The sequence below is a fragment of the Molothrus ater genome, chromosome 25, assembly GCF_012460135.2.
Source record: "Molothrus ater isolate BHLD 08-10-18 breed brown headed cowbird chromosome 25, BPBGC_Mater_1.1, whole genome shotgun sequence".
NCBI classification, from domain to species: Eukaryota; Metazoa; Chordata; class Aves; order Passeriformes; family Icteridae; genus Molothrus; species Molothrus ater.
The window spans coordinates 1,924,888-1,942,833 of NC_050502.2; the positions used below are offsets into that span (position 1 = coordinate 1,924,888).

General features: G+C 64.0%; 2 protein-coding genes across 5 annotated transcripts; one reads left to right on the forward strand and one right to left on the reverse strand.

Moving 5' to 3' along the window:
- The first annotated feature begins 691 nt into the window (after positions 1-691).
- Positions 692-10,561, forward strand: ATXN7L2 (ataxin 7 like 2). Of its 4 annotated transcripts, none has more exons than XM_036398318.1 (11): positions 692-790; positions 3,245-3,319; positions 3,436-3,540; positions 4,247-4,430; positions 4,555-4,817; positions 6,161-6,243; positions 6,333-6,559; positions 7,290-7,470; positions 7,903-8,024; positions 9,011-9,791; positions 10,251-10,561. In XM_036398318.1, exons 1-11 carry the CDS (start codon positions 694-696, stop codon positions 10,263-10,265), a joined length of 2,133 nt encoding a protein of 710 aa, XP_036254211.1. In that variant the 5' UTR covers positions 692-693; the 3' UTR covers positions 10,266-10,561. The 4 variants fall into 4 exon arrangements, with proteins under 4 accessions (XP_036254211.1, XP_036254210.1, XP_036254212.1 ...); XM_036398317.1 differs by lacking the exon at positions 692-790 and adding an exon at positions 890-1,016; XM_036398319.1 differs by lacking the exon at positions 692-790 and adding an exon at positions 1,048-1,108.
- A 1,135-nt stretch (positions 10,562-11,696) lies between these two features.
- On the reverse strand, positions 11,697-16,004 carry AMIGO1 (adhesion molecule with Ig like domain 1). The gene has a single exon (XM_036398328.1). The coding sequence runs from the start codon at positions 14,775-14,777 to the stop codon at positions 13,290-13,292; it is 1,488 nt and encodes a 495-aa protein (XP_036254221.1). The 5' UTR covers positions 14,778-16,004; the 3' UTR covers positions 11,697-13,289.
- Between the last annotated feature and the right edge of the window lie 1,942 nt (positions 16,005-17,946).

Sequence of the window (17,946 nt, forward strand, 5' to 3'; positions counted from 1 at the left end):
TGAATGCCCCTAACCTTTTATAGGGATACCGAGTGCCCCTAACCTGTTATAGGGATACCGAGAGCCCCTAACCTGTTATAGGGATACCGAGTGCCTCTAACCTGTTATAGGGATACCAAGAGCCCCTAACCTGTTATAGGGATACCGAGAGCCCCTGACCTGTTATAGGGATACCGAGTGCCCCTAACCTGTTATAGGGACACCGAGTGCCCCTAACCTGTTATAGGGACACCGAGTGCCTCTAACCTGTTATAGGGATACCGGGTACCCCTAACCTGTTATAGGGATACCGAGTGCCTCTAACCTGTTATAGGGATACCGAGTGCCCCTAACTGTTATAGGGATACTGGGAACCCTCAGCCTGTTCTAGGGACACCGGGTACCCCTAACCTGTTCTAGGGAAACCAGGTACCCCTAACCTGTTATAGGGATACCAGGTACCCCCATCCCCGTGCAGGGATAACAGCAGACCCCAGCCTGGTACAGGGCTCCCTCGGGACCCCCGGCAGTGCGGGTACCGGGTGTCCCCAGCTCGGGAGGGGGATAGCGGGTTGGCTGCCGGGCTCGGGCCGGGCGGGGGTCGCTCCGGGACTACCGTGCCCGTGGTGCCGCGGGGCGGGCGGGGCGCGCGGCGCATGCGCGGGGCGGGGGCGGCGCGGGGGGGGCGGCGGTGCCGCGGCGGCGGCGGCGGCGATGGCGGCGGAGCGGCGGCCGGTGCCCGGCCTGGACGAGTTCGCGGGGCAGAGCTGGAGCGCCTGGCTGGAGCGGGCCGGGCCGCCCGCCGACACCGGTGAGGGCGGCGGCGGCGGGGGGGGCTTCGCGACCGGGGCCGCGCCCGCCGACCCCCGGTCCGAGCGCCGCCGCGCGGCGGGCGGGCAACGGCACCGGGAGAGGGGAGTCCGGCACCGGGAAGCGGCAGCAGGGCATCCCGCACCGGGCGCTGGGAACGGGGCATCCTGCACTGGGAACCGCCGACGGAGCATCCTCCACCGGGCGCTGGGAACCGAGAGGAGCAGGTTCTGCACCGGCTCGTTCTGCTCTGGGAACGGGGCACCGGGAACAGGGGCATCCTGCGCTGGACAGTGGGAAACAGGGCACTGGGAACCCGGTACGGGGCATCGAGACCTGGCACCCTGACCTCCAGTACCGGGAGCTGGGCGCACAGCAGAGGGTGCCGGGTCTGGGTGCCCAGGGCAGGATTCCCAGTGCTCAGTTTGTGGTGCAGGTTGTCCTGGCATGTCCTAGGATGTTCCCTGGCACTGGGAACTGGACACCTGGAATGAAGCATCCTGTACCAGCACCTGGCACTGGGAACAGGGCAGCCAGACCTGGCACCCTGCACTGGGAATCAGACAGTGGGAATGGGCACCCTGCACTGGGAATGGGCACCCTGCACTGGGATCCTGGCACTGGGAATGGAGCACCCTGCACTGGGAATGGGGCACCCTGCACTGGGATTCTGGCACTGGGAATGGGCACCCTGCACTGGGAACGGGCATCCTGCATTGGGAATGGACATCCTGCATTGGGAACCAGAAACTGGGAATGGGCACCCTGCACTGGGAACCAGACACTGGGAATGGGGCACCCTGCACTGGGAAACTGGCACTGGGAATGGGCACCTTGTACTGGCACCTGGAATCTAGCACTGGGCATGCAGAGCTGACAGCCAGCACTGGGAACTGGGCACCCAGCACTGGTAACCATGCACTGGGAATGTGGCACCCTGCACTGGGATTCTGGCACTGGGAATGGGCATCCTGCACTGGGAAACTGGCACTGGGAATGGGCACCCTGCACTGGGATCCTGGCACTGGAAATGGGCATCCTGCACCTGAACATGCAGAACAGGAATGGGGCACCCAGCCCTGGGCACCAGACAGTGGGAATAGGATATCCTGCAATGGGTACCTGGCACTGGGAACTGGGCACTGGGAACCTTACACTGGGCATCCAGACCTGGCACCCAGCACTGGGAACTGGGAATGGGCACTTCCTGCACTGGGAATGTGGCATCCAGCAGCGGGCACCAGGAACTGGGAACCTGGCACTGCACAGCCAGACGTGGCACCTGGTGCCAGGAACTGGGCACTCAGCACTGAGAACTGGCATGGGGCATCCTACAAAAGTTGCCCAAACATTAGGAACCTTGCACTGGACACTGGGCACCTGGAAGCAGGCACCCTGTGCTTCCACTGGGAACTGGGCACTAGGCAGCCATGCTGGGCACTGGGATTCAGGAACTGGGCACCAATGTGGCACCAGGCAGCCCAGTCTGCCCACTGGGAACCTTGTGCCCGTTACTGGATGCCCCATCCTGGATTCCAGTGGAGTCCAGTGGGCACTGGTGGGAGCAGAGCAGTACCTGGAGAGCCTGGACTGGGAATTAGTTGCCACCATGGCCCCAGACCAGGAGGTACTGGGATCCCCAGGTGGGGCACTGGGATATCCTGCTCTGGGAACTGGGCAGGGCACACTGGGAGCCAGGTGCTCCTTACTGGGAGTGTCCCAGTGGGCTCTCAGCACTGAGACTGGCTGTCCACCAGTCACGGTGCACCTGAATGGGTCTGGGTGCCCAGCATGGCACAGCTGGATGGCACTGGGCACCCAGTATGGCATGGCCAGGCAGGCAGGACTGGTTACCCAGCATGGCACAGCTGGATGGCACTGGGCACCCAGTATGGCATGGCCTGATAGGACTGGGGATGGACTGGGCACCCAGTTTGGCACAGTTGGCTGGGTCACCATTGCCCCTGGCTCAGTGGCCACCAGTGCCCCCAGAACAGAGGCCAGGCACAGGGTGTGGGGCCACGAGTGTATGGGAACCAGGGTGACCCAAGGGTGTCACGTCCTGGGAGCAGGATGTTCCCAGGGGTGTCATGTGCCACACTGGGGCTTCCTCAGGGATGGGGCTGTCCCCAGGGATGTCCCATCCCAGCACCAGGGTGTCCTCAGGGATGTTCCATCCCAGGGGAAACATGTCCCAGGGATGTCACATCCCAGGAGTGTCACATCCCATCCTGGGATGTCCCCAGGAACATCCTGCTGGCACTGGGCTGTCAGGATGGGGACCCTGGAGATGGTGACACACCACAGGGCGACGTCACTCACAGGATGCTCTGTCTCTCTGGTCTGATTTTGTCTGGTTTAATTGTTCCAGGAGCAGGGATGCCAGGACCACCCCTGTGTGGGAGCACCGGGACCGTCCGTGTGCCAGCCACTGACAGGATTTTGTCTCTGGCAGGATCAGGGTCAGAGCTGGAGGAGAATGGCAAGAATGGCAGCAAGAAACTGGACACCATGACCCTGATTAAAGAAGGTGAGCTCCTCTCTGGGGTGAAACCCAGCATTTTGGGGCTGTGTGAGCTGGGGTCCTTGTCTGCAGTGCTCCCAGCAGCACCAGGTGTGTGCCAGCTCACTGAGCTCTCCCCACAGACATGGACATCTTCGGGCACTGCCCTGCGCACGACGAGTTCTACCTGGTGGTGTGCAACCACTGCAGCCAGGTGGTGAAGCCCCAGGCCTTCCAGAAGCACTGTGGTGAGCCAAGGAATTTGGGGAATGGCTGTTCCAGCCTGTGGTGCTGGGAACAGCACCGGGAATGCCACCAGGGCTGGCTGGGGGGGTACAGCCTAGGGGCAGGGAGGGGGCTCACAGCAGTGTGAGCTCTGGTGTGGGCTAACAGTGGGGTTATCCCATTTCATGCCATGCCATGCCATGCCATGGGTCCCATCCCATCCCGTGGGTCCCATCCCATCCCATGGATCCCATCCCATGGATCCCACCTCACTCCATCCCATGGATCCCATCCCACCTCATCCCACCCCATCCCATGCCACCCCACCCCACCCCATCCCATGGATCCCATCCCATGGATCCCATCCCATGCATCCCATCCCATCCCACCCCACCCCACCCCACCCCATCCCCCCTCACCCCATCCCATGGATCCCATCCCATGGATCCCATCCCATCCCACCTCATCCCATGGATCCCATCCCATGCCATCCCACCCCATCCCATCCCATGGTTCCCATGCCATCCCACCCCACCCCATCCCATGGATCCCATCCCATGCATCCCATCCCACCCCACCCCATCCCATCCCATCCCATCCCATCCCATCCCATGGATCCCATCCCACCTCATCCCATGGATCCCATCCCATGGATCCCATCCCATGCCATCCCACCCCATCCCATGGATCCCATCCCATGGATCCCACCCCATCCCATCCCTCTGGCAGAACGCCGGCACGGCCCACTCAGCAAGCTCTATGCCCGTGCCGCCGCGTGCCACGTGGCCGTGAACGGGCAGCCGGTGCCCGGCAGGACGCCCGGAGCAGCCAAAGCCCTGCAGGAGAAGCTCCCTGGTGCCCGAGGGAGAGCCCAGCCCCTCCCTGAGCACACGGACAAGGACAACAACCTCTGGTGAGCGCCGGCACGGGTGACACCGATGGGGGGTCACTTTGATGCCACCCACTCCTCCTCCCCAAAACTCTTTGTGGGGTCGCTTTGATGCCACCCACTCCTCCCCAAAACTCTCTTCCCACAGCTTGTTTGTGCCCGTGGTGAACCTGGAGAAGATCCCCAGCATTCCCAAACCGGACGGGCACGGGATCAAGGTGCCCCCCAAAGCCGTCCCCACCAACTCCAAGGAATCCCTGGGGAAACCCGCGGCTGCCGCGGTGCCCAAAGAGCCCCCGGTGCCCGCCGGGGTCGGGGGGGATTCGGCCATGCCGGAGAGCGTCCCTGCTCCGGGGGACAAGGATGTGGGGGCCCCCAAAGCGCCCCCCAGGTCCCACAGGAAGCTGGCGCGTGAGTCCCCCCTTTCCTTGCCGGCCATGGGGGGGGGCGGATGATCCCAGCGGGGCCGGAATTCCGGCCTGGGGCCGGAATTCTAGCACTGGGGTAGGTACCAGGGGAGTGGCTCCCCCCTCTCCTCTGGAGGGTTGTTGGGGGGTCCCTGCCCTCCCCTCAGTTCTGGTTATCCTGTAGGTTTAGGGCCCCCACTTGGCTGTTCCCAAGGAATGGGCACAGTTCGGTTTGGATCCCCGAATTCGCACGTGTTGATCCAAAAATGGGGGTCAAACGTGTGTCCCCCATAAAAATATGGAGGTAGATCAAGTGCCTCCTCCCCCCACGATATGGGGGTTGAAGTGGTGTCCCCCACAAAAACGTGAGAATTGAGCATGTAACCCCCAAAAATATAGGGGTCAAATGTGCATTCCCCCCAAAATATGGGGGTTGAATACGTGTCCTCCTGAATAGAGGGGTTGAATATATGTCCCCCCAAAAATATGGGGTTTGGATGTGTCTCCCTGCAAAATAGGGGGGTCAAATGTGTCACCCCAAAATATGGGTGGTAAATGCGTGGTCCCCCAAGATACGGGGGTTAAACACATGTTCCCCCCAAAATACGTGGGTGAAACATGTGTCCCCCCAAAACACGGGGTTAAATGTGTAGCCTCTGAAAATGTGGGGGTTGAATACATGTCCCCCACAAAAATATGGGGGTTGGGCATGTGTCACCCCAAAACACAGGGATTGAACATGTGTCACCCCAAAATATGGAGGCTGGACCCATATGCCCCCAAAATATGGGGGCCAAATGCATTGTCCTTCCCAAAATATGGGAGTCTAACACATGCCCCCCAAATATGGGGGTCAAGCGTGTATCACCCCAAAATATGTGTGTCAAATGTGTTTGCCACCCCAAAATATGGAGTTTGGATGTGTGCCCCCCCCAGATATGGGGTTTGGACATATGTCACCCCAAAAGATGAGTGTAGGACACATATTCCCCAAAACATGGGAGTCAAACGTGCCCCCCTGCCTCCAAAATCCCAGAGCCAATTGCTGCTGTGCCCACAGACTCTCCCAGGTGATGGCAATGCCATTAGCAGGACCCAGGTGAAAATGGGGAGGTCACCCCAGGGAAGGGGCAAAAAAGGGGGGGGGGGGGAAGCCTCACCCTGCAGAGGAGCAAAAAAGGGAGGGAGCAGCACATGCTGAGCCCCCACCCCCTCCAAACCTCTCAGGGCTGTGTGTCCCCCCCAGAGCTGCTCCGAGGAGTGGGTGCTCCATGCCCAGCCCCAGTGGGGGGTGTTGGGGTGCACCCCCAGCACTCCCCAGCACCCTCTGCCTCCATGTCCCCCCAGGTAAGGAGTGTGACCTGAACAGGCAGTGTGGGGTGAGGAACCCCGACACCAACAAGCTCTGCACCCGCCTGCTGACCTGCAAGGTAGTGGGAAACGGGGAAGGGACACCCCAATATCCCAGGCTGGGTGTTTTGGGGGGTCCTGAGCCCCCTCCCTGCTGGCTCTCCCCCAGATCCACTCAGTGCACCAGCGCCGGGAGGTGCAGGGTCGGGCCAAGGATTTCGATGTGCTGGTGGCCGAGCTCAAGGCCAGCACCCGCCGAGGGGACCCCCCAAAGGACAGGAGCCCCCCTGAGAAGGAGCCACCACACCCTGCCCTACAGGACACCCCCTCACTGCTGCAGCCCCCCAGTACCCCTCCCTGCCGAGCCAGGCTGCCCCACTGCTTGCACCCCCCCAGGTGAGTGCCCCATGGGTTTGGGGAGGGGTCTCCTCTCACCTTTCCCCACCTGAACTGGAGGGGATGCATTGAAAGGGCAGGAATGGGAGTGGAGATTTGGGGGTGGGGTCCATCTCACCCCCTCCCCACCTGGATTTGGGGGATGTGGATGGCAGCAGGGATTTGGGAGGTCCCATCTCACCTGCTGAATTTGGGAGATGTGGTTTGGAGCAGGGATTTGGGGGTCCTGTTCACCAGCTGAATTTGGGGGGATGTGGGTGGGAGCAGGGATTTGGGGATCCCATCTCACCAGCTGAATTTGGGGGGATGTGGGTGGGAGCAGGGATTTGGGGGGGTCCCATCTCACCAGCTGAATTTGGGGGGATGTGGATGGGAACAGGGATTTGGGGAGTTCCTGTCTCACCCCCTCACCACCCGAATTAGGGGAAGATGTGGCTGGGAGCTGGGTTTTGGAGTTCCCATCTCATCTTTCCCCCCCTGCACTGGGGGATGTGGCAGGGCAGCAGGAATGTGAGTGCAGAATTGTGGGGTCCTGTCTCAGCCCCTCTGCACCTGAATTTGGAGGGGAAGTGGGTGGAAGCGGGGATTTGGTGTGGGGGGGGTCCCATCTCTCCCCACCTGGATTGGGGGCACATTGTAGGGATTAGGAGTGGGGATTTGGGGGGGCTGGATATTGTCTCACATCGACCCCCCCAGTATCAAGCACCCCAAAAGTTCCTCTCTGGTGCAGGGCCCGACTTTCCTCTGCCAGTGACCCTGAGGATGCTCCAGCCACCTCTGGGGAGGGGAGCACAGGAGGCCTCCCCCTGCCCCTGCCCAAGGGGGGCAGCCGCTTGTCCAGCGAGGAGAGTGAGGAGGAGGGGGCTGAGGAGCCCCCCCGGGCCCCAGTGCGCCCACCCCGGCCTCAGGCGGTGAGTGAGGGGACCCCAGAGCTGGGCAGGGACCCCCAAATCCACCAGTGACCCATCCATGTGAAACCCCAGAGTGGGACAGGGACCCCCAAATCCACCAGTGATCCATCCATGTGAGAGACCCCAGAGTGGGACAGGGACCCCAGCTCCACCAGTGACCAGAGTGGGGCAGGGACCCCCAGCTCCACCAGTGACCCATCCATGTGAGACCCCAGAGCAGGGCAGGGACCCCCAAATCCACCAGTGACCGGAGTGGGACAGGGAGCCCCAAATCCCCCAGTGACCCATCCATGTGAGACCCCAGAGCAGGGCAGGGACCCCCAGCTCCCCCAGTGACCCATCCCCATGTCCTGTTCCCGGCTCTGTGCCAGGTGGGTGGTTGAGGTGGGGGTGTGGGGGGGCTGCAGTGACCCTGGCACGGTGCCCCCCCAGTTCTGCACCTTTGGCAGCCGCCTGGTCACCCCGGGCTGTTACGTGTTCGACCGGCGGCTGGACCGGTTCTGTGCCGCGCTGGGCTCCATGCTGGAGCAGCACCTCAGCGCACACAGGTGGAGGTGAGGGGGGCCCAGGGGACCAAGCCTGGAGTTTGGGGTCCCTGGGGTCCCAGCGTGGTGTTGGGACTGAGGGGGAGGAAGGGAGTGGGGATTTGGGGGGTTTTGTTGCACCCCCCCCCAGTCAAAGTGAGCGGGGTAAGGTGGGGGTGCAGGGATGTGAGTGGGAAATGAGGAGGTCTCATTTCACCCCATTCTGATCCAGACTGAGGAGGATAAGGTGGGGATGGAGGGATGGGAGCAGGGATTTGGGACTCCCTCCCTACCCGAATCAGGAAGGATTGGGGGGACAAAGATGGGAGTGGGGATTTGAGTGGTCCTATTTCATCACCTTCTCACCCAAATTGGGAAAGACAAGATGGGGTGCAGGACTGAGAGCAGAGATTGGGGTGGGGGGTTTTCTGTTCACCCCCTCCTCACCTGAATTGTGGTGTAATGGAGATTTGAGGGGATGTCCTGTTTCACCCCTCTCCATCCAAACTCGGGGGGACAAGGTGGGGATGCGGGGCTGGGAGTGAGAACTTGTGGGGGTTCCCATCTCACCTTTCCTGAACTGGGGAGGACAAGGTGGGGCTGGAGGGATGGGAATGGGGATTTGGAGAGGGGTCCCATCTCACCTTTCCATACCTAAATTGGAGAGCACAGGGTGGGGCCAGAGGGATGGGAACGAGGATTTGGAGGGATGGGAACGAGGATTTGGAGGGATGGGAATGGGGATTTGGAGGGATGGGAATGGGGATTTGGAGGGGTCCAGAATGGGGATTTGGAGGGGTCCAGAATGGGGATTTGGAGGGGTCCCATCTCAGCTTTCCACACCTGGATTGGGGAGGACAAGGTGGGGCTGGAGGGATGGGAATGGGGATTTGGAGGGATGGGAATGGGGATTTGGAGGGGTCCCATCTCACCTCTCTCCCCTGAACTGGGGGGATATGGTTGGGAGCAGGAGTTTTGGGGGCTCCCCATCTCACCCACCCCCTCCCTTCCCACAGGAAGATCCCTCCAGCCGTCGTCCCCCCTCTTCACCTCCCCGCAGCCCCCCCCAGCCCCGCTGCCCCCCTTTACGGCCCCGCAGCCCCTTCCCCGCCGCTCCGGAGCCTCTCGGGGGCCGGGGGCTGCCGGCTCCCCACCAGCCTCACCTACACCGTGGGGTCCCCGCCGGCGGCGGCCGCCTGCAGCCAGCCCGAGTGCGGCGGAGGGGGCTCGCAGTCCATCACCTCCCCGCTCCCCGCCAACACCCCCTCGCCCTCCTTCAGCAAACTGCCCCCCGGCAAGGCCAGCAGATCCCCCCGGGCACGGGACGCGGAGCCCCGGCCTTGGCAGCCCCCGCCCAGGGCCGGCAGCCCCCCCTACAAACGGACCTGTTTGGGGGACAGCGTCAAGGGCAAAAATCAGGGCTTGGCTCCCCCCGGCAAGACGAAACTCACCCCGCCGGCTTCGCCCTCCATCGCCCTCCTCAACGGGACCCCGCGGGTGCGGCGGCCGCCCCCGGGCCAGCCCTGCCGGGGCCCCCCCGCCGCCCGCGACCCCCAAACGCCGCCGCTGCCCCCCGGGCTGGGGCTGGGGGCGCCGCCCCGGGGGCTCTCCGAGGATGAGGTGAAGAAGCGCAAGAACGCGGCCACCTACTGCCGAGCCCTGAAGGGCAAGGCCGCGCCCGGCCTGCCCGGGCCCCCGGGCCCGCCCGGCTCCGGCACCTCCGGCTCGGGAGGCTCCGTCCGCAGGAAGAAGCCGGGGACGCCCCTGGGGTTCGAGGAGAAGAGGAGCGCCCTGAAGGTAGGACTGGGGGGTGGTGAGGCAGGGGGACCCCCTCTGAGGGACCAGCAGGGATTGGGGACACTGGGATTGGGATCACTGTGCCCTGAGGGATGGCCTGTGCCGGGGGGACATCGTGGGATGGAAGGGGAAAAGCACCGGGACATGCTGGGCTGTGAGGGGACACCCTGTGCTGTGGGGACATCCTGGTCTGTAGGGGGACACCCTGTCCTGTGGTGGGGGGACCCCCTGTGCTGTGGGGCTGTGGGGGGACCCCCTGTGCTGTGGGAGGACCCCCTGTGCTGTGGGAGGACCCCCTGTGCTGTGGGGGGACCCCCTGTGCTGTGGGGGACCCCCTGTGCTGTGGGGATACCCTGAGGACCTCCCCAAGCCTGGGGACACCGTGGGGCTCCCCTGAGCCTGTGGAGAGTCCCTGCAGGTCCCCTGTCCCCTCTGACTCGTCCCCTGTCCCCCCTGCAGTCCAAAGCTCATTAACAGAGGGGTCACCGGGGGCCCCCCCTGTGTCCTCCCCACCGGGAAACGCCAGAAAACCGATGAAGGGGGAAAAAAGAAAAAATCCCAAGGAAACACGAAGGAAAAATCCCAAACTTCCAGAAAATACCTCAAAACTCTCACTTCTGTTCTCTTGCTGCTAAACCAGCCCCGGGAGGGGGGGGCGGCACTGGGGACCCCCCCCGGACCTCCCGGGGCCCCGTCGGCCGCGGATATTTATAAGAAACGGTTGTTGCTGTTTTTGTTCTTTTTGTAAAAAAAACAAAGAAAGAGGAAAAAAAAAAGAGTTGTGTGGTGGGGGATGGGGGAAAGGGGGTGCTGGGGGGCTGTGGGTTTGGGGGTGGGGGGGCTCAGTGGGGCAGGGGGATACTGGAATTATTGGGGGGCTGGGGCAGTGTCACTGGGGAGCTGGAAGGGGTCACTGGAGTTGTTCAGATGTTGAGGGGGCAGTGGGGTCCTGGGGGGCTCATTGCAGGGACTGTGGAGGAGCAGAGGGGGTCTTTGGGGTGCTGGGGGGGCTGTGGGGCTGGGCAGGGGTTCATAAAGGTCTCTGGGAGGCTAAGGGCATCATTGGGGTGCTGGGGGGCCTTTCTGGGGAGTATAGGGGGTTTTCGGGGTGCTGCAGGTGGGCAGGGCCCCATAAAGGTCTTTGGGGGGCTTTCTGGGGACTATAGGGGTGCTGCAAGGTGGGCTCTGCCCACCTGGGCCCTGCCCACCCCATAAGGGTCTTTGGGGGGCTGGGAGATGGTCAATGGGGTCATTGAGATTCTGGGAGTTCTCTGGGGTGCTGGGTGGTGGTAAATGGGGTCACTGGGGTGCTGGGGAGGCTCAGTGAATGGATGGGGGCATACTGGGGACCACAGGAGAGTTTTGGGGTGCTCAGAGGACAAGTAGGGTTCATTGGGGTGCTAGGAGGGTACAGGGGACCACAGAGAGTCTTTGGGGACTTTGGGGGGCGGTAGGAGATCAGTGAATTGCGAGAGGGTGCCTCAGTTCAGAGGGGAGGTCCTGGGGACCATGGGGGGTCATTAGGGTGCTGCAGGGGTTAGAGGGCACTGGGGACCATAGGGGGTCTTTGGGGTGCTGGGGGGACAGGTGGGGGACCATAAGGGTCATTCAGGGGCTAGGGGTGTCAGTGGGGTGCTGGGGTGAGCAGGGGCTGGCCATAGGGGGGTGCCCAGAGCCCCCTCCCAGCACAGCGTGTCGGGGTCGGGGTCACACTGGGATGGGCACACTGGGGTGACCAGGGTGCCTCCCCCTGCCCCCCACTTCATTCCCCTGCACCCCAGATGGGGTGGGCAGGGCAGCAGGGCCCGGGGGGTCCCCCAGCAGTGCCACCCTGTCCCAAACCCACCCTCACCCCAGCAGGGGGACACCCCTGGGAGCCCCCCAGAAGGGTGAAGGTTGCACAGGCACGAGGGAAACACGTTTATTTTGGCCAAGGCATCGCTGGGCATTGCCCAGGGTAGGGGGGGGAAATCCAGGGTGGGGGCACAGGGGACACAGGCTGGGCTGGCATGGGGACACCCATGGGCACCCATGGGAGGGGGCACCCCCTTTTTGGGGTGCAGGAGCCCCCGGGTCCCACCCCCTGCAGGGGAGGGGGCTCTGCTTGCAGCTGTGGGGTGCAGGGGGGGTCAGGAGGTGTTGGGGGTTCCCCAGGGGGTTGACACACCCCCGGTGTCCCCATGGGGGTGGCACATGCTCCCCGGGGGACTCATGCTTGGCCATGCACATGCCAAGGGGGGCAGGGGGAAAGGGGGAGCTGCAGGGAGGGGGGTTCTGCCCGGTGCTGCCGCTCCTGGGGGCTCAGAGCTGTCACTGTCCCTCAGTCCTCCAGTGCCTGGTGGGGCTGATGCCCTGCAGTTGGTGGCCACGCTGTCCTCACCGACGTGTCCCTGTGGTCCTGCAGTGACCTCGGCAGGGGCCAGGGATGATGCTCAGTCCTGAGGGGCAATGGCGGGACCCCCAAAAACGAGGGACACAGTGGTGGGAGTCTGGTCATCCCTCCTGTCCAGGGACAGGTCACAGCAGGACGTTGTCCCCTTGGTGTGTCCCCTCACACCCTTGTCCTTTGCAGTCCCCCAATGACCTTGGCAGGGGCCAGGGATGATCTCAGTCCTGGGGGTGATGATGGGACCCCCAAAAGCTGGGGACACGGTGATGGGGGTCCAGCCACCCCTCCAGCCTGGGGACAGCTGGCAGTGGCAGTGGGGACACGGGATGTCCCTGGGGACTCCCCACAGTGTCCCCTCACACCCTTGTCCCTTGCAGTCCCTCAGTGATCTCAGCAGGGGCCAGGGATGATGCTCAGTCCTGAGGGTGATGGTGGGACCCCCAAAATCTGGGACATGGTGGTGGGGGTCTGGCCACCCTTCCTGCCCGGTGACAGGTGACAGTGGGGGACAGCCCCATGGTGTCACATCCTTGTCCCTTGTGGCTGCACAGGGACCTCGGTGGGGGCCAGCAGTGATGCTCCATTCTGGGGGGCAATGGTGTTGCCCCCAGTTGGGGACATGGCAGCAGGGGTCCAGCCACCCCTTCTGCCCATGGCATGTCCATGGGGAACAGTGACAGCAGCAGTAGGAACACTGTAGGGGTGTCCTGGTGGACTGTCCCCATGGTGTGTCTCCTCACACCCACATGTCCCTCACAGTCATTTGTGGTCTCAGTGGGGGTGTGGGACAATGCTCAGTCCTGGAGGTGATGATGGGAACCCCAAAAGTTGGGGCCATGGTGGTGGGGGTCCAGCCAACTCTCCTGCCCAGGGATGGGTCATGGTGGGAGACTGTCCCCAAAGTGTGTGTCACATCTTTGTCCCTCACTGTCCCATGGTGTCAGTGACTTTGGCGGGGCCAGCAGCGATGCTCAGTCCTGGGGTGTGATGGTGTGGCCCCCCCCCAAGCTGGGGACACGGCAGTGGGGGTCTGGCCACCCCTTCTGCCCAGGGACAGCTTGCAGTGGCTGATATGGGGTGTCCCTGGGGACTGTCCCCACAGTGTCCCCTCACACCACGATGGGCGTGTCGGAGAAGACGGAACTCACCGAGTCTGGATCCGACACCTTCCTCTGCGCCTTGGGGCCCGGCCGGGCAGGCACCGGGGGGGTTCCCCCACCCTTGAACCGGCCATTCTGCCCCGTGCCAGCACCAGAGGCCACGTGGGACCCGCAGGGCTCCCCGGTGCCCCCGGCGTGGTTGGGGGTGGTGCTCAGCACCGAGGAGTTGATGCTGTCGTCCCGCGGCGCCGGCGGCTTCTCGGTGCCGCGGCAGCAGCAGCAGCGGCACGGGGTGAGGTACAGGTAGATGAGCACCAGCACCACGCTCAGGATGCAGCCCACCAGAGTGGTGTAGGCCGTGTTCAGCGTGTCGTGGGGGCCGTGCAGGGTGAAGTTGTGCACCAGCAGCTCCACGTAGAGGGTCTCGTTGAGGAGGGGTCCGGCCACCCAGCAGGAGTAAGTGCCGGCGTCCTCAGGGCGCAGCGCCCGCAGCTGGAGGCTGCCGTTGGCCAGCAGGACCACGCTGCCATTGCCCCCGTCCCCCAGCACCCGCTCCCCGCCCGGCGTCACCCAGTGCCGGCTGCGCACGCCCTGCCAGCGGCTGTCGCAGCCCAGCGTCACGCTGTCCCCGAGGTGCGCCTCCAGCACGGCCTCCCGCGCCTTGCTGCAGTTGAGAGGCGGCTTGCCCGCCAGCTCCAGGATCTTGACGAGAGCCGTGGCTCCGGGCAGGAAGCAGCGCAGCTCGTCCTGGAAATCCTCCACGGCGCTGAGGTGGCGGCGGCGGCCGCGGTCCAGCAGCTGGAAGAGCAGGCAGTCGCAGGCCAGGGGGTTGTTGTGCAGGTAGAGGCGGTCGCGCAGCCAGGCGGGCAGCGCCTGCAGCTCCCCCGCGGGCACGGCCCGCAGCCGGTTGGCCGACAGGTCCAGCAGCGCCAGCTGCGGCAGCCGGGTGCCCTCCCGCAGCAGCTCCAGCGGGAAGCGGGCGATGCGGTTCTGCCCCAGGTAGAGCTTGCGCAGCCGGCCCAGGTTCTCGAAGGCCGTGCGATCCACCGTGGAGATCTCGTTGTTGTAGAGCAGCAGCACCTCCAGCTCGCCCAGGTCGCTGAACAGGTTCTCGTCCAGCGTGCGCAGGCGGTTGGAGGACAGGTCGAGGTGGCGCAGGCGCGGCACGTGGGCGAAGGCCTCGGTGGACACGAAGGCCAGCCCGTTGTGGCTCAGCAGCAGCGCGTGCAGGTGCGGCAGCCGCGCCGGGGCCCAGTCCGCGCGCAGCCGCGTCACGTTGTTGTGGCTCAGGTCCAGCACGGCCGTGAAGCGCGGCAGAGGCGTCGGCACCGTGCTCAGGTTGGCCTGGGAGCAGCTCAGCAGGTTGGAGGCGCAGACGCAGCGTGGGGGGCAGCTCCCCGCTGCAGACCCCCACGGGGACAGCAGGGACAGAGCCAGCAGCAGGGACAGTGGCACTGTGGGGACACGCATGGCCACGCGCTGACGGGATGGTGGCATGATGGGGACAACGCAGAGTGGAGTGGGAGGGGGCTTCAGTCACATGGTGTCACGATGTGGGTGGCTTGGTCACCCAGTGGCACAGCACAGGGCGGCTTTCAGTCACACGGTGTCACGGCAGGCGGCAGGCTGAGGGCTCAGCAGGTGTCATGGTGCAGAGGCTTGGTCACTTGGTGTCACAGTCCAAGGTGGCTTTGGTCACCCAGTGGCAGGTGCCACGCTGGTTGATCACTTGTCACAGTCCAGGCTGGCTTTGGTCCACCAGTGTCACAGCACATGCCAGGCTCAAGGCTCACCCAGGAGTCACGGCACAGGGTGGTTTGGTCACCCAGTGTCACAGCATGTGCCAGGCACAGGGTCCCCCCCGTGTCACAGCACCTGCGGATCTGGCTGCTCACCTGGTGCCATGGCAGGGGGTGCTTGGTGTCACAGCGCTGTCATCAGGCGCCGTGGTGTGCACCCAGTGTCACTGCCTGGGGTAGCTGTGCTCCCTCGGTGTCACGACATGGAATGGCTTTGTGCCCCGGTGCTTCCCCGGTGTCACGACATGGAATGTGCCCCGGTGCTCCCTCAGTGTCACGGCTTGGGGGGTTCTCTCCTGGTGTCACAGGGTGTCCCTGGGTCGCTGCCCACCAGGTCACGGTGCGGGGTGGCTCTGTCTCCACTGTCACCACATGTCCCCCCTGTCACGGCCCTCCCAGGCCACGTCTGGCCCGGGGCTCCTGCTGCTCCCCCCGGCCAGGATTCCCCCCCCCGGCCGTGCTGCGGACGGAGCGGCGGAGGATGCTCGCTGCCTCCCTCCCCCCTTCCTCCCGGGGCGTTACCGGGGCTGGGCTCGGGCCTGGGCCGGGGATGGGCTCGGAGCGTTACCGGGCCCGGTGCGGCGGCGGCCGGGCAGGGCCGGGCCCAGACAAACCGAACCGAGTCAAGCGGAGCCGAACCGAGGGAATCCCAGCGGGGTCGAACCGAGCCGAGAGAAGCCGAACCGAGACGAGCTGAGCCGAGCGAGGCCGAAGAAAGTCGAGCGGGCCGCGCCGAACCAAGCCAGGCCGAACCGGGCCGGGCCGAACCTCCCCGATTCTCCCCGAGCTCAGCCGAGCAGAGCCGAGCCGGGCCCGAAGGCAGCCGAATCTTCCCGATCGTCCCCGAACTGAGACGAGCGGAGCCGAGCCTGGCCCGAACGTAGCCGAGCGGTTCCGACCCGGCCCGAGTGCGGCCGAACCGCCTCGATCCGCCCCGGGACGGGGTCTGGGGCCGGCCCGGTGCGCTCGGCCCGGCCCCATTGGCTGCGGCCGCTCTGCGCTCCGCCAATGGCGGCAGCGCGCGGCTTAACCCGCCCGGCGCCGCGGCACCGGCACCGGCACCGGCACGGCCCGTGTGCGACCACCGGTCCGTGTCCTACCCCAGCCCCGGGCCCGTGTGCGACCCCAGCCCCATCTCCGATCCCAGCCCCGGCCCCAGGTCTGACCCCAGCCCCGCTCCCGTGTCCCACCTCAGCCCCGGCCCCATCCTACACCAGCCCCATGTCCTACACCCCCATCCCGTGTCCTACACCAGCCCCATGTCCGACTCCAGCCCCCGGCCCCATGACCGACCTCGACCCCACTGCCCAGCCCCAGCCCCGGCCCCGTGCTCATTTCTCTCCCCAGCCCCAGCCCTATGTCCGACCCCGTCCTCATCCCTGTCCCGGCCCGTCCCCACTCCCCACTCCACTCTCTATCCTCCTTCACACCCCTGTTCCTGTCCCCATCCCGTCTTTATTCTCATCCCACTCTCCCTCCTCAGCTTCGTCCCCACCCCCATCCTCATGCCCCTATTTATTCCCATCCCTATCCTGTATCCCTATCCCCTTCTCCATCATCCCAATCCCATGCCCATCCCTATGCCCCATCTCTATCCTCACACTTATCACCTATCACCCATCCTCATTCCCATTTCTGTCCTCTATCCCCACCACCCCCCTTCCATCACTGTCCTCATCCTTGTCCCCATCTCCCATTCCCATCCTCTCCCCATCCTCATTCTTATCCCTGTCCTCTGTCCCTATCCCTGTCCTCATCCCCATCCCATCCCTGTTCTCATCCCTATTTCCACTTCATCCAATACAATCCAATTCCATCCTGGTTCTCATCCTCATCCCCATCCCTGTCCCCATCCTTATCCCTATCCTATCCCCATCTCCATCCTATCCCATCCCATCCCATCCCATCCCACCCCATCCCTGTTCTCATCCCCATTTCCATTTTATGCCATCCAATCCAACCCAATCCCATCTCATCCCCATCCCCATCCCCATCCCCGTCCCCATCCCCATCCCCATCCCTGTCCTCATCCCCATCATCTCTATTCCATCCCTAACCCCATCCCCATCTCTGTCCCCATCCCCATCCCCTCTATTCCACCCCTGTCCCCATCCCCATTCCTCTCCTATCCCCATCTCCATCCCCACGCCATCCCCTGTCAGCCCCAGCCCCATCCCACTCCCATCCCCTCTCCTGACAGCACAGCCCCATATTTCCCATCCCCCCGAATTCCTTTCCCACCCCGGGACTCCCCTGCCCCAGCCCCCGAGGGGCTCTCCTGGGTGTGCCAGCCCCAGCCAGCAGGGAGCCCCGCACCCCCCACTCGTGGCTCTGCTTCCCGGGAGTATTTTTAGATCCAAACATTCGTGCCGGATTTTGGGTCCAAAATTAGAGGGAAAAGAGCTGGAACAAACCATGCTGGGATGATGCAGCTTTTTATTGCAAGGGGGGGCAGGGATTAGAAGGAAGCCCTGGAACACAGAACAGGATGTCCTCAGGGTGCCCCTCACCCTGTTCCCTTCACCCCAACTTCCCCCCCCGGCTGGATACCCCCCCTAATCAGACAGGGAATTTTGTCCTTGGGTCGTCCTTATTTTCCCAGTTTTAATCCAGGAGTTAATCCCTGCCCAGAACCCACTGCCCGCGCCCCTCCCGACAGCCGGCCCCACCCACACCCGCACATCCCCGGGCCACACCGGGGGGCCCGAGTGTCCCAGGGGACAGCAGGAGGGGTCCGGGGGCATGCGGAACGTGGGAGCACACGTGTGTCAGCACACACAGACACAGACACACACATACAGACACACAGACACACACAGACACACACATACAGACACACAGACACAGACAGACACACGTGTGCACAG